Consider the following 16,290-nt stretch of genomic DNA (forward strand, 5'->3'; position numbering starts at 1 on the left):
TGCAGGTGGAGCAGCTCGCAGTGCCGCACTCTGTAGTGTCAGATGAGCGCAACCTATAATTTGATTTCTCCATGACGTCGGCCACTTCTCCCAGTGTGGATTACAGGGAATTTTCCTCCTCTTCTTAGCGGCGGCCGACTCCGAGGAGAAGAATTACATAAAGCGTGAAAGTCGCCAGGTTCAGACTGCATCACACGGCACAGAAGCTGCACCACAATAGCGCCACAATAGCAACACAATGGCACCACAACAACACCGCAATAGCATTACAATAACACCGCAATAGCGCCACAATAACACCACAATAGCATTACAATAACACCGCAATAGCGCCACAATAACACCGCAATAGCATCACAATGGCGCCACAATAACACCGCAATAGCGCCACAATAACACTGCAATAGCATCACAATAACATCACAATGGCGCCACAATAGCGCCATACCACCGCAGATATCTAGAGAGGGTTTCCCTTTTTTGACAGTCGGTTATTAATGTAAAAATCAGCCAATAAATCTGAGAAAGATTAAAAAAGGAAAATGGGCCAATGCAAAAGTTTGTGCACCCTGTATGGTCAGTACCTAGTAACATGCCCTTTAGAATGTATCACAGCTTGTAAACACTTTTTAAAGCCGGGAAGAGTCTTTCAGTTCTTGTTTGAGGGATTTTCATCCGTTTTTCCTTGGAGATGTCTTCTAGTTCTGTGAGATTCCTGGCTCGTCTTGCATGCACTGCTCTTCCTTGGAGACGTCTTCCAGTTCTGTGAGATTCTTGGCTCGTCTTACATGCTCTGCTCTTCCTTGGAGACGTCTTACAGTTCTGTGAGATTCCTGGCTCGTCTTGCATGCTCTGCTCTTCCTTGGAGACGTCTTCCAGTTCTGTGAGATTCCTGGATCGTCTTGCATGCTCTGCTCTTCCTTGGAGACGTCTTACAGTTCTGTGAGATTCCTGGCTCGTCTTGCATGCTCTGCTCTTCCTTGGAGACGTCTTACAGTTCTGTGAGATTCCTGGCTCGTCTTACATGCTCTGCTCTTCCTTGGAGACGTCTTACAGTTCTGTGAGATTCCTGGCTCGTCTTGCATGCTCTGCTCTTCCTTGGAGACGTCTTCCAGTTCTGTGAGATTCCTGGATCGTCTTGCATGCTCTGCTCTTCCTTGGAGACGTCTTACAGTTCTGTGAGATTCCTGGCTCGTCTTGCATGCTCTGCTCTTCCTTGGAGACGTCTTACAGTTCTGTGAGATTCCTGGCTCGTCTTGCATGCTCTGCTCTTCCTTGGAGACGTCTTCCAGTTCTGTGAGATTCCTGGATCGTCTTGCATGCTCTGCTCTTCCTTGGAGACGTCTTACAGTTCTGTGAGATTCCTGGCTCATCTTGCATTCACTGCTCTTCCTTGGAGACGTCTTCCAGTTCTGTGAGATTCCTGGCTCGTCTTGCATGCTCTGCTCTTCCTGGGAGACGTCTTCCAGTTCTGTGAGATTCCTGGCTCATCTTGCATGTAGTACTCTTCCTTGGAGACGTCTTCCAGTTCTGTGAGATTCCTGGCTCGTCTTGCATGCACTGCTCTTCCTTGGAGACGTTTTCCAGTTCTGTGAGATTGCTGGCTCTTGAGGTTGTGTATTGTGGATTTTGACATGTGTTTAGGATCAGTACCCATTTGTAGAAGCCATCCTCTTTTCTCCTCTTTTCTCCTCTTTGTAGCTTCAGTTTTTTTACAGGTGATTTATATTTCCATCAAGAATTTGTGGTAATTTCATTGCCTCCATTCTTCCCTCTTCCCGTGAAATGTTCCCCGTGCCATTGGCTGCAACACAACCCCAAAGCATGATTGATCCTCCCCCCATGCTTAATGGTTGGCGAGATATTCTTTTCCCTGACATTCTCTGTACTTTTCTCTCCACACATACCTTTGATTATTGTGGCCATAGAGATCTATATCAACCTCATTGATCCACAGGACTTTTGAAGAATGCCTCAGGCTTGTTTAGATGTTCTTTTGCATACTTCTGACGCTGAATTTTATGGTGAGGACGCAGGAGAGGTTTTCTTCTGGCGACTTTCCATATTTGTGTAGGTGTCTCTGTACAGTAGGACAATGTACTCACAATTCCAGAGTCTGCTAAAATCTTCCTGAAGGTCTTTTGCAGTCATGCAGGGGTTCTGATTTTCTTCTCAAGCAATCATGCCAGCAGCTCTCACAGAAATTTTGCCTGGTCTTCCAGACCTCATCTTCACCTCCACTGTTCCTGGTGACTGCCATTTCTTAATTACATTTCTAACTGAGGAAAGGACAACTTGAAAACGCTTTGCTATCTTCTTCGCCTGCTTTTTGGGCCTCCACCATTTTCAGAGTGCTAGGCAGCGGCTTGGAAGAATTCATGGCTGCTGTTTTTTTGGCACAAAGTTATGCAGCTGTGAAGTGTGCATCACTGGCCTTTCCTAACGATGATAGTGAACAAGTCATAACCCTAACAGGATAATTAAGGTCTGAAACCTTGATCAAAGTTATCTGAGCCCACAAATCTCCAAGGGTGCCCAAAATATTTTTTTTCCCTAAAATTCAAAGGAAATCTGTCATGTAATGTTCTGCCTCTTAGAGATCATTGCATCTTCAACTTGCTTAACGGCAGATGTTGATGGTCGCGCGGCCGTTTTGCTCATCAGTCGCCGGCTCCAGCGCGGCAGCCATTAGTTGTAGTTTGGGGTACGGGGATTTTCTGTTGTCTTGTCTGATTCCCCGCAGACAGATCGCCTGTCAGCAGCCGCCATCGTGGGCGAGCCACGGCAGTGAGGACGGCAGTGGAGGGGTTAAGAGAAGTGTTAGGACGCGGCGGCGCTGGTGATGGGACGAGTGTGACACTGGCAGAAGTGACAAGAGAATGAATAAACTCATCCCCAGAGACAAAGAGGTGGAGACACTGAGAAAAGTGTATCACACAGGAGAGGATTAGATACACAGCTCAGCAGACAGTATCACACAGGAGAGGATTAGATACACAGCTCAGCAGACAGTATCACACAGGAGAGGATTAGATACACAGCTCAGCAGACAGTATCACACAGGAGAGGATTAGATACACAGCTCAGCAGACAGTATCACACAGGAGAGGATTAGATACACAGCTCAGCAGACAGTATCACACAGGAGAGGATTAGATACATGGCTCAGCAGACAGTATCACACAGGAGAGGATTAGATACACAGCTCAGCAGACAGTATCACACAGGAGAGGATTAGATACACAGCTCAGCAGACGGTATCACACAGGAGAGGATTAGATACACGGCTCAGCAGACAGTATCACACAGGAGAGGATTAGATACACAGCTCAGCAGACAGTATCACACAGGAGAGGATTAGATACACGGCTCAGCAGACAGTATAACACAGGAGAGGATTAGATACACGGCTCAGCAGACAGTATCACACAGGAGAGGATTAGATACACAGCTCAGCAGACAGTATCACACAGGAGAGGATTAGATACACAGCTCAGCAGACAGTATCACACAGGAGAGGATTAGATACACGGCTCAGCAGACAGTATCACACAGGAGAGGATTAGATACACAGCTCAGCAGACAGTATCACACAGGAGAGGATTAGATACACAGCTCAGCAGACAGTATCACACAGGAGAGGATTAGATACACGGCTCAGCAGACAGTATCACACAGGAGAGGATTAGATACACAGCTCAGCAGACAGTATCACACAGGAGAGGATTAGATACATCGCTCAGCAGACAGTATCACACAGGAGAGGATTAGATACACGGCTCAGCAGACAGTATCACACAGGAGAGGATTAGATACACAGCTCAGCAGACAGTATCACACAGGAGAGGATTAGATACACGGCTCAGCAGACAGTATAACACAGGAGAGGATTAGATACACGGCTCAGCAGACAGTATCACACAGGAGAGGATTAGATACACGGCTCAGCAGACAGTATCACACAGTATAGGATTAGATACACGGCTCAGCAGACAGTATCACACAGGAGAGGATTAGATACACAGCTCAGCAGACAGTATCACACAGGAGAGTATTAGATACACAGCTCAGCAGACAGTATCACACAGGAGAGGATTAGATACACAGCTCAGCAGACAGTATCACACAGGAGAGGATTAGATACACAGCTCAGCAGACAGTATCACACAGGAGAGGATTAGATACACAGCTCAGCAGACAGTATCACACAGGAGAGGATTAGATACACAGCTCAGCAGACAGTATCACACAGGAGAGGATTAGATACACAGCTCAGCAGACAGTATCACACAGGAGAGGATTAGATACACAGCTCAGCAGACAGTATCACACAGGAGAGGATTAGATACACAGCTCAGCAGACAATATCACACAGGAGAGGATTAGATACACAGCTCAGCAGACAGTATCACACAGGAGAGGATTAGATACACAGCTCAGCAGACAGTATCACACAGGAGAGGATTAGATACACAGCTCAGCAGACAGTATCACACAGGAGAGGATTAGATACACAGCTCAGCAGACAGTATCACACAGGAGAGGATTAGATACACAGCTCAGCAGACAGTATCACACAGGAGAGGATTAGATACACAGCTCAGCAGACAGTATCACACAGGAGAAGATTAGATACACCGCTCAGCAGACAGTATCACACAGGGGAGGATTAGATACACAGCTCAGCAGACAGTATCACACAGGAGAGGATTAGATACACAGCTCAGCAGACAGTATCACACAGGAGAGGATTAGATACACAGCTCAGCAGACAGTATCACACAGGAGAGGATTAGATACACGGCTCAGCAGACAGTATCACACCGGAGAGGATTAGATACACAGCTCAGCAGACAGTATCACACAGGAGAGGATTAGATACACGGCTCAGCAGACAGTATCACACAGGACAGGATTAGATACACGGCTCAGCAGACAGTATCACACAGGAGAGGATTAGATACACGGCTCAGCAGACAGTATCACACAGGAGAGGATTAGATACACAGCTCAGCAGACAGTATCACACAGGACAGGATTAGATACACGGCTCAGCAGACAGTATCACACAGGAGAGAATTAGATACACGGCTCAGCAGACAGTATCACACAGGACAGGATTAGATACACGGCTCAGCAGACAGTATCACACAGGAGAGGATTAGATACACAGCTCAGCAGACAGTACCACACAGGAGAGGATTAGATACACAGCTCAGCAGACAGTATCACACAGGAGAGGATTAGATACACAGCTCAGCAGACTATCACACAGGAGAGGATTAGATACACAACTCAGCAGACAGTATCACACAGGAGAGGATTAGATACACGGCTCAGCAGACAGTATCACACAGGAGAGGATTAGATACACGGCTCAGCAGACAGTATCACACAGGAGAGGATTAGATACACAGCTCAGCAGACAGTATCACACAGGAGAGGATTAGATACACGGCTCAGCAGACAGTTCTCTTTGCATTTCGGTGATTGATGACTTCTATCACTCCTATATATGAAGCGTCTTTCCGCACCTGCCTAACACTTTTGCTCAGCGCCGCAGCCTTATATCCTCTGATCCACCGCGTGGAGCCCCCCCCCCCCCCCCGTCTCCTCCAGATTCATAGTAAAATTTGAGAAATACTTGTCTGATAATTGAGTAGAATGTAAATCATCCCCCATCACCCCCATCATCCTCATCCCCCCCCATCACTCCCATCATCCTCATCCCCCCCATCACTCCCATCATCCTCATCCCCCCCATCACTCCCATCATCCTCATCCCCCCCCCATCACTCCCATCATCCTCACCATCACTCCCATCATCCTCATCCCCCCCATCACTCCCATCATCCTCATCCCCCCCATCACTCCCATCATCCTCATCCCCCCCATCACTCCCATCATCCTCATCCCCTCCATCACTCCCATCATCCTCATCCCCCCCATCACTCCCATCATCCTCATCCCCCCCATCACTCCCATCATCCTCATCCCCCCCATCACTCCCATCATCCTCACCATCACTCCCATCATCCTCATCCCCCCCATCACTCCCATCATCCTCATCCCCCCCATCACTCCCATCATCCTCATCCCCACCATCACTCCCATCATCCTCATCCCCACCATCACTCCCATCATCCTCATCCCCACCATCACTCCCATCATCCTCATCCCCACCATCACTCCCATCATCCTCATCCCCTCCATCACTCCCATCATCCTCATCCCCCCCATCACTTCCATCATCCTCATCCCCTCCATCACTCCCATCATCCTCATCCCCCATCACTCCCATCATCCTCATCCCCCCCATCACTCCCATCATCCTCATCCCCCCATCACTCCCATCATCCTCATCCCCCCATCACTCCCATCATCCTCATCCCCCCCATCACTCCCATCATCCTCATCCCCCCCATCACTCCCATCATCCTCATCCCCCCATCACTCCCATCATCCTCATCCCCCCATCACTCCCATCATCCTCATCCCCCCCATCACTCCCATCATCCTCATCCCCCCATCACTCCCATCATCCTCATCCCCCCCATCACTCCCATCATCCTCATCCCCCCCATCACTCCCATCATCCTCATCCCCCCATCACTCCCATCATCCTCATCCCCCCATCACTCCCATCATCCTCATCCCCCCCATCACTCCCATCATCCTCATCACTCCCATCATCCTCATCCCCCATCACTCCCATCATCCTCATCCCCCCCATCACTCCCATCATCCTCATCCCCCCCATCACTCCCATCATCCTCATCCCCCCCATCACTCCCATCATCCTCATCCCCCCCATCACTCCCATCATCCTCATCCCCTCCATCACTCCCATCATCCTCATCCCCCCCATCACTCCCATCATCCTCATCCCCCCCATCACTCCCATCATCCTCATCCCCCCCATCACTCCCATCATCCTCACCATCACTCCCATCATCCTCATCCCCCCCATCACTCCCATCATCCTCATCCCCCCCATCACTCCCATCATCCTCATCCCCACCATCACTCCCATCATCCTCATCCCCACCATCACTCCCATCATCCTCATCCCCACCATCACTCCCATCATCCTCATCCCCACCATCACTCCCATCATCCTCATCCCCTCCATCACTCCCATCATCCTCATCCCCCCCATCACTTCCATCATCCTCATCCCCTCCATCACTCCCATCATCCTCATCCCCCCATCACTCCCATCATCCTCATCCCCCCCATCACTCCCATCATCCTCATCCCCCCATCACTCCCATCATCCTCATCCCCCCATCACTCCCATCATCCTCATCCCCCCCATCACTCCCATCATCCTCATCCCCCCCATCACTCCCATCATCCTCATCCCCCCATCACTCCCATCATCCTCATCCCCCCATCACTCCCATCATCCTCATCCCCCCCATCACTCCCATCATCCTCATCCCCCCATCACTCCCATCATCCTCATCCCCCCCATCACTCCCATCATCCTCATCCCCCCCATCACTCCCATCATCCTCATCCCCCCATCACTCCCATCATCCTCATCCCCCCATCACTCCCATCATCCTCATCCCCCCCATCACTCCCATCATCCTCATCCCCCCCATCACTCCCATCATCCTCATCACTCCCATCATCCTCATCCCCCATCACTCCCATCATCCTCATCCCCACCATCACTCCCATCATCCTCATCCCCTCCATCACTCCCATCATCCTCATCCCCCCATCACTCCCATCATCCTCATCCCCCCATCACTCCCATCATCCTCATCCCCCCATCACTCCCATTATCCTCATCCCCCCATCACTCCCATCATCCTCATCCCCTCCATCACTCCCATCATCCTCATCCCCATCACTCCCATCATCCTCATCCCCCCATCACTCCCATCATCCTCATCCCCTCCATCACTCCCATCATCCTCATCCCCCATCACTCCCATCATCCTCATCCCCTCCATCACTCCCATCATCCTCATCCCCCATCACTCCCATCATCCTCATCCCCCATCACTCCCATCATCCTCATCCCCTCCATCACTCCCATCATCCTCATCCCCCCCATCACTCCCATCATCCTCATCCCCCCATCACTCCCATCATCCTCATCCCCCCCATCACTCCCATCATCCTCATCCCCTCCATCACTCCCATCATCCTCATCCCCCATCACTCCCATCATCCTCATCCCCCATCACTCCCATCATCCTCATCCCCTCCATCACTCCCATCATCCTCATCCCCTCCATCACTCCCATCATCCTCATCCCCTCCATCACTCCCATCATCCTCATCCCCCCATCACTCCCATCATCCTCATCCCCCATCACTCCCATCATCCTCATCCCCTCCATCACTCCCATCATCCTCATCCCCCATCACTCCCATCATCCTCATCCCCTCCATCACTCCCATCATCCTCATCCCCCCATCACTCCATCATCCTCATCCCTCCATCACTCCCATCATCCTCATCCCCTCCATCACTCCCATCATCCTCATCCCTCCATCACTCCCATCATCCTCATCACTCCCATCATCCTCATCCCCTCCATCACTCCCATCATCCTCATCCCTCCATCACTCCCATCATCCTCATCCCCACCATCACTCCCATCATCCTCATCCCCACCATCACTCCCATCATCCCCCCATCACGCCCATCATCCCTCCATCATCCCATCACTCCCATCATCCTCATCCCCTCCATCACTCCCATCATCCTCATCCCCACCATCACTCCCATCATCCTCATCCCCACCATCACTCCCATCATCCCCCCCATCACTCCCATCATCCCCACCATCACTCCATCATCCTCATCCCCACCATCACTCCCATCATCCTCATCCCCTCCATCACTCCATCATCCTCATCCCCTCCATCACTCCCATCATCCCTCCATCACTCCATCATCCTCATCCCCTCCATCACTCCCATCATCCTCATCCCCTCCATCACTCCCATCATCCTCATCCCCACCATCATCCTCATCCCTCCATCACTCCCATCATCCTCATCCCCCCATCACTCCCATCATCCTCATCCCCTCCATCATCCTCATCACCTCCATCACTCCCATCATCCTCATCCCCTCCATCACTCCCATCATCCTCATCCCCTCCATCACTCCCATCATCCTCATCCCCTCCATCACTCCCATCATCCTCATCCCCTCCATCACTCCCATCATCCTCATCCCCTCCATCACTCCCATCATCCTCATCCCCTCCATCACTCCCATCATCCTCATCCCCTCCATCACTCCCATCATCCTCATCCCCCCATCACTCCCATCATCCTCATCCCTCCATCACTCCCATCATCCTCATCCCCTCCATCACTCCCATCATCCTCATCCCCTCCATCACTCCCATCATCCTCATCCCCTCCATCACTCCCATCATCCTCATCCCCCATCACTCCCATCATCCTCATCCCCTCCATCACTCCCATCATCCTCATCCCCCACCCATCACTCCCATCATCCTCATCCCCCCATCACTCCCATCATCCTCATCCCCCCATCACTCCCATCATCCTCATCCCCTCCATCACTCCCATCATCCTCATCCCCCCATCACTCCCATCATCCTCATCCCCTCCATCACTCCCATCATCCTCATCCCCTCCATCACTCCCATCATCCTCATCACTCCCATCATCCTCATCCCCCATCATCCTCATCCCCTCCATCACTCCCATCATCCTCATCCCCCCATCACTCCCATCATCCTCATCCCCACCATCATCCTCATCCCACCATCACTCCCATCATCCTCATCCCCCATCACTCCCATCATCCTCATCACCTCCATCACTCCCATCATCCTCATCCCCTCCATCACTCCCATCATCCTCATCCCCTCCATCACTCCCATCATCCTCATCCCCCATCACTCCCATCATCCTCATCCCCCTCCATCACTCCCATCATCCTCATCCCCTCCATCACTCCCATCATCCTCATCCCCTCCATCACTCCCATCATCCTCATCCCCCTCCATCATCCCTCATCCTCCCTCCATCACTCCATCATCCTCATCCCCTCCATCACTCCCATCATCCTCATCCCCTCCATCACTCCCATCATCCTCATCCCCTCCATCACTCCATCCATCCCCTCCATCACTCCCATCATCCTCATCCCCTCCATCACTCCCATCATCCTCATCCCTCCATCACCATCCATCACTCCATCATCCTCATCCCCTCCATCACTCCCATCATCCTCATCCCCCCATCACTCCCATCATCCTCATCCCCTCCATCACTCCCATCATCCTCATCCCCTCCATCACTCCCATCATCCTCAATCCCTCCATCACTCCATCATCCTCATCCCCTCCATCACTCCCATCATCCTCATCCCCCCCATCACTCCCATCATCCTCCCCATCCCCTCCATCACTCCATCATCCTCATCCCCCCATCACTCCCATCATCCTCATCCCCCCATCACTCCCATCATCCTCATCCCCCCATCACTCCCATCATCCTCATCCCCCCATCACTCCCATCATCCTCATCCCCCCATCACTCCCATCATCCTCATCCCCCCCATCACTCCCATCATCCTCATCCCCTCCATCACTCCCATCATCCTCATCACTCCCACATCCTCATCCCCTCCATCATCCTCATCCCCCCATCACTCCCATCATCCTCATCCCCCCATCACTCCCATCATCCTCATCCCCCACCATCATCCTCATCCCCCCATCATCCCATCATCCTCATCCCCACCATCATCCTCATCCCCACCATCACTCCCATCATCCTCATCCCCACCTCACTCCCACATCCTCATCACTCCCATCACTCCCATCATCCTCATCCCCTCCATCACTCCCATCATCCTCATCCCCCCATCACTCCCATCATCCTCATCCCCCCATCACTCCCATCATCCTCATCCCCCCATCACTCCCATCATCCTCATCCCCCCATCACTCCCATCATCCTCATCCCCTCCATCACTCCCATCATCCTCATCCCCCCATCACTCCCATCATCCTCATCCCCCTTCCATCATCCTCATCCCCTCCATCACTCCCATCATCCTCATCCCCTCCATCACTCCCATCATCCTCATCCCTCCATCACTCCCATCATCCTCATCCCCTCCATCACTCCATCATCCTCATCCCCTCCATCACTCCCATCATCCTCATCCCCTCCATCACTCCACATCACATCCCCATCACTCCCATCATCCTCATCCCCCCATCACTCCCATCATCCTCATCCCCCCATCACTCCCATCATCCTCATCCCCCCATCACTCCCATCATCCTCATCCCCCCCATCACTCCATCATCCTCATCCCCCATCACTCCCATCATCCTCATCCCCACCATCACCTCCCATCATCCTCATCCCCCATCACTCCCATCATCCTCATCCCCCCCATCACTCCCATCATCCTCATCCCCCCATCACTCCCATCATCCTCATCCCCTCCATCACTCCATCATCCTCATCCCCCTCCATCATCCTCATCCCCTCCATCACTCCCATCATCCTCATCCCCCCCCATCACTCCCATCATCCTCATCCCCACCATCATCCTCATCCCCCCCATCACTCCCATCATCCTCATCCCCACCATCATCCTCATCCCACCATCACTCCCATCATCCTCATCCCCCATCACTCCCATCATCCTCATCCCCTCCATCACTCCCATCATCCTCATCCCCCCATCACTCCCATCATCCTCATCCCCCCATCACTCCCATCATCCTCATCCCCTCCATCACTCCCATCATCCTCATCCCCTCCATCACTCCCACATCCTCATCCCCCCATCACTCCATCATCCTCATCCCCACCATCATCCACATCCCCCCCATCACTCCCATCATCCTCATCCCCACCATCATCCTCATCCCCACCATCACTCCCATCATCCTCATCCCCCCATCACTCCCATCATCCTCATCCCCACCATCACTCCCATCATCCTCAACCCCTCCATCACTCCCATCATCCTCATCCCACCATCACTCCCATCAACCTCATCCCCCCATCACTCCCATCCACACCTCATCCCCCCACACCCATCATCCTCATCCCCACCATCACTCCCATCAACCTCATCCCCCACCACATCCTCATCCCCCCCATCACTCCCATCATCCTCATCCCCCACCCATCACTCCCATCATCCTCATCCCCACCATCACTCCCATCATCCTCATCCCCCACCATCATCCTCATCCCCCCCCATCACTCCCATCATCCTCATCCCCCACCATCATCCTCATCCCCTCCATCACTCCCATCATCCTCATCCCCCCCATCACTCCCATCATCCTCATCCCCCACCATCATCCTCATCCCCCCCCCCATCATCCTATCATCCTCATCCCCCCATCACTCCCATCATCCTCATCCCCTCCATCACTCCCATCATCCTCATCCCCTCCATCACTCCCATCATCCTCATCCCCCATCACTCCCATCATCCTCATCCCCCATCACTCCCATCATCCTCATCCCCCCCATCACTCCCATCATCCTCAACCCCACCATCACTCCCATCATCCTCATCACTCCCATCATCCTCATCCCCTCCATCATCCTCATCCCCTCCATCACTCCCATCATCCTCATCCCCCCCATCACTCCCACATCCTCATCCCCACCATCATCCTCATCCCCCCATCACTCCCATCATCCTCATCCCCACCATCATCCTCATTCCCACCATCACTCCATCATCCACATCCCCCATCACTCCCATCATCCTCATCACTCCCATCACTCCCATCATCCTCATCCCCCCACACTCCCATCATCCTCATCCCCTCCATCACTCCCATCATCCTCATCCCCTCCATCACTCCCATCATCCTCATCCCCCCATCACTCCCATCATCCACATCCCCCCATCACTCCCATCATCCTCATCCCCTCCATCACTCCCATCATCCTCATCCCCCCATCACTCCCATCATCCTCATCCCCTCCATCATCCTCATCCCCTCCATCACTCCCATCATCCTCATCCCCTCCATCACTCCCATCATCCTCATCCCTTCCATCACTCCCATCATCCTCATCCCCTCCATCACTCCCATCATCCTCATCCCCTCCATCACTCCCATCATCCTCATCCCCTCCATCACTCCCATCATCCTCATCCCCTCCATCACTCCCATCATCCTCATCCCCCCATCACTCCCATCATCCTCATCCCCTCCATCACTCCCATCATCCTCATCCCCCCATCACTCCCATCATCCTCATCCCCCCATCACTCCCATCATCCTCATCCCCCCATCACTCCCATCATCCTCATCCCCTCCATCACTCCCATCATCCTCATCCCCCATCACTCCCATCATCCTCATCCCCCCCATCACTCCCATCATCCTCATCCCCCCCATCACTCCCATCATCCTCATCCCCTCCATCACTCCCATCATCCTCATCACTCCCATCATCCTCATCCCCTCCATCATCCTCATCCCCTCCATCACTCCCATCATCCTCATCCCCCCCATCACTCCCATCATCCTCATCCCCACCATCATCCTCATCCCCCCCATCACTCCCATCATCCTCATCCCCACCATCATCCTCATTCCCACCATCACTCCCATCATCCTCATCCCCCATCACTCCCATCATCCTCATCCCCTCCATCACTCCCATCATCCTCATCCCCCCATCACTCCCATCATCCTCATCCCCCCATCACTCCCATCATCCTCATCCCCTCCATCACTCCCATCATCCTCATCCCCTCCATCACTCCCATCATCCTCATCCCCCCCATCACTCCCATCATCCTCATCCCCACCATCATCCTCATCCCCCCCATCACTCCCATCATCCTCATCCCCACCATCATCCTCATTCCCACCATCACTCCCATCATCCTCATCCCCCCATCACTCCCATCATCCTCATCCCCTCCATCACTCCCATCATCCTCATCCCCCCATCACTCCCATCATCCTCATCCCCCCATCACTCCCATCATCCTCATCCCCTCCATCACTCCCATCATCCTCATCCCCTCCATCACTCCCATCATCCTCATCCCCCCATCACTCCCATCATCCTCATCCCGCCATCACTCCCATCATCCTCATCCCCACCATCACTCCCATCATCCTCATCCCCCACCATCATCCTCATCCCCCCCATCACTCCCATCATCCTCATCCCCCCCATCACTCCCATCATCCTCATCCCCACCATCACTCCCATCATCCTCATCCCCCACCATCATCCTCATCCCCCCCCATCACTCCCATCATCCTCATCCCCCACCATCATCCTCATCCCCTCCATCACTCCCATCATCCTCATCCCCCCCATCACTCCCATCATCCTCATCCCCCACCATCATCCTCATCCCCCCCCCATCACTCCTATCATCCTCATCCCCCCATCACTCCCATCATCCTCATCCCCTCCATCACTCCCATCATCGTCATCCCCCCATCACTCCCATCATCCTCATCCCCTCCATCACTCCCATCATCCTCATCCCCTCCATCACTCCCATCATCCTCATCCACCCATCACTCCCATCATCCTCATCCCCTCCATCACTCCCATCATCCTCATCCCCCCATCACTCCCATCATCCTCATCCCCTCCATCACTCCCATCATCGTCATCCCCCCATCACTCCCATCATCCTCATCCCCTCCATCACTCCCATCATCCTCATCCCCCCATCACTCCCATCATCCTCATCCCCTCCATCACTCCCATCATCCTCATCCCCCATCACTCTCATCATCCTCATCCCCTCCATCGCTCCCATCATCCTCATCCCCACCATCATCCTCATCACTCCCATCATCCTCATCCCCCCCATCACTCCCATCATCCTCATCCCCCCCCATCACTCCCATCATCCTCATCCCCCCCCATCACTCCCATCATCCTCATCCCCTCCATCATCCTCATCACTCCCATCATCCTCATCCCCCCATCATCCTCATCCCCTCCATCACTCCCATCATCCTCATCCCCTCCATCACTCCCATCATCCTCATCCCCCCCATCATCCTCATCGCTCCCATCATCCTCATCCCCACCATCCTCATCCCCACCATCATCCTCATCACTGCCATCATCCTCATCCCCTCCATCACTCCCATCATCCTCATCACTCCCATCATCCTCATCCCCTCCATCATCCTCATCACTCCCATCATCCTCATTCCCCCATCATCCTCATCATCCTCATCCCCACCATCATCCTCATCCCCACCATCATCCTCATCCCCACCATCATCCTCATCCCCTCCATCATCCTCATCCCCTCCATCATCCTCATCCCCTCCATCATCCTCATCCCCTCCATCATCCTCATCCTCATCCCCTCCATCATCCTCATCCCCTCCATCATCCTCATCCCCTCCATCATCCTCATCCCCTCCATCATCCTCATCCCCTCCATCATCCTCATCCCCTCCATCATCCTCATCCCCTCCATCATCCTCATCCCCTCCATCATCCTCATCCCCTCCATCATCCTCATCCCCTCCATCATCCTCATCCCCTCCATCATCCTCATCCCCTCCATCATCCTCATCCCCTCCATCATCCTCATCACTCCCATCATCCTCATCACTCCCATTACGTTTGTGGATTTGCCGGTGGCTCCGCACATTTGGGTCAGTTTTGGGGTCCCTCCTCGCCGCACCCCACCCCGGTCTTACCGTGTCCTTGGAGGTCCCCAGCTTCTTCAGGCCGTCCAGGGGCAGGAGGTCGGCGGAATCCTTGTGGATGAACTGCACGGACTGCTTCATCCTCCGCTGCTGCCTCAGGGACGCCGCCTCCCGCAGATCCGCGTCTTTCCTGCCGCTGTCTGTGCGGAGCCCGGAGTAGAACATGTCGCGTTTTCAGCCCCGAGAGGAGTGCGGGGCTCCGGGGTGTGCGGGGCTCCGGGGGGTGCGCGAGGCTCCGGGGTGCGCGGGGCTCCGGGGGGTGCGCGGGGCTCCGGGGGGTGCGCGGGGCTCCGGGGTGCGCGAGGCTCCGGGGGGTGCGGGGCTCCGGGGGGGTGCGGGGCTCCGGGGGGTGCGCGGGGCTCCGGGGGGTGCGCGGGGCTCCGGGGGGGTGCGCGAGGCTCCGGGGGGTGCGCGAGGCTCCGGGGGGTGCGCGGGGCTCCGGGGGGTGCGCGGGGCTCCGGGGGGGTGCGCGAGGCTCCGGGGGGTGCGCGAGGCTCCGGGGGGGTGCGCGGGGCTCCGGGGGGTGCGCGAGGCTCCGGGGGGTGCGGGGCTCCGGGGGGTGCGCGAGGCTCCGGGGGGTGCG

General features: G+C 54.0%; 1 protein-coding gene across 1 annotated transcript in view; it reads right to left on the reverse strand.

Moving 5' to 3' along the window:
• NRIP3 (nuclear receptor interacting protein 3) overlaps positions 1-15,922 on the reverse strand; it is a 40,169-nt gene extending 24,247 nt beyond the window's left edge. Inside the window, exon 1 of the mRNA XM_075325413.1 lies at positions 15,699-15,922. Within this exon, the coding sequence (XP_075181528.1) occupies positions 15,699-15,872 (174 nt within the window). The 5' untranslated portion in view covers positions 15,873-15,922. The remainder of the gene's footprint in view (positions 1-15,698) is intronic.
• Between the last annotated feature and the right edge of the window lie 368 nt (positions 15,923-16,290).

Source organism: Anomaloglossus baeobatrachus, chromosome 10, assembly GCF_048569485.1.
Source record: "Anomaloglossus baeobatrachus isolate aAnoBae1 chromosome 10, aAnoBae1.hap1, whole genome shotgun sequence".
NCBI classification, from domain to species: domain Eukaryota; kingdom Metazoa; phylum Chordata; class Amphibia; order Anura; family Aromobatidae; genus Anomaloglossus; species Anomaloglossus baeobatrachus.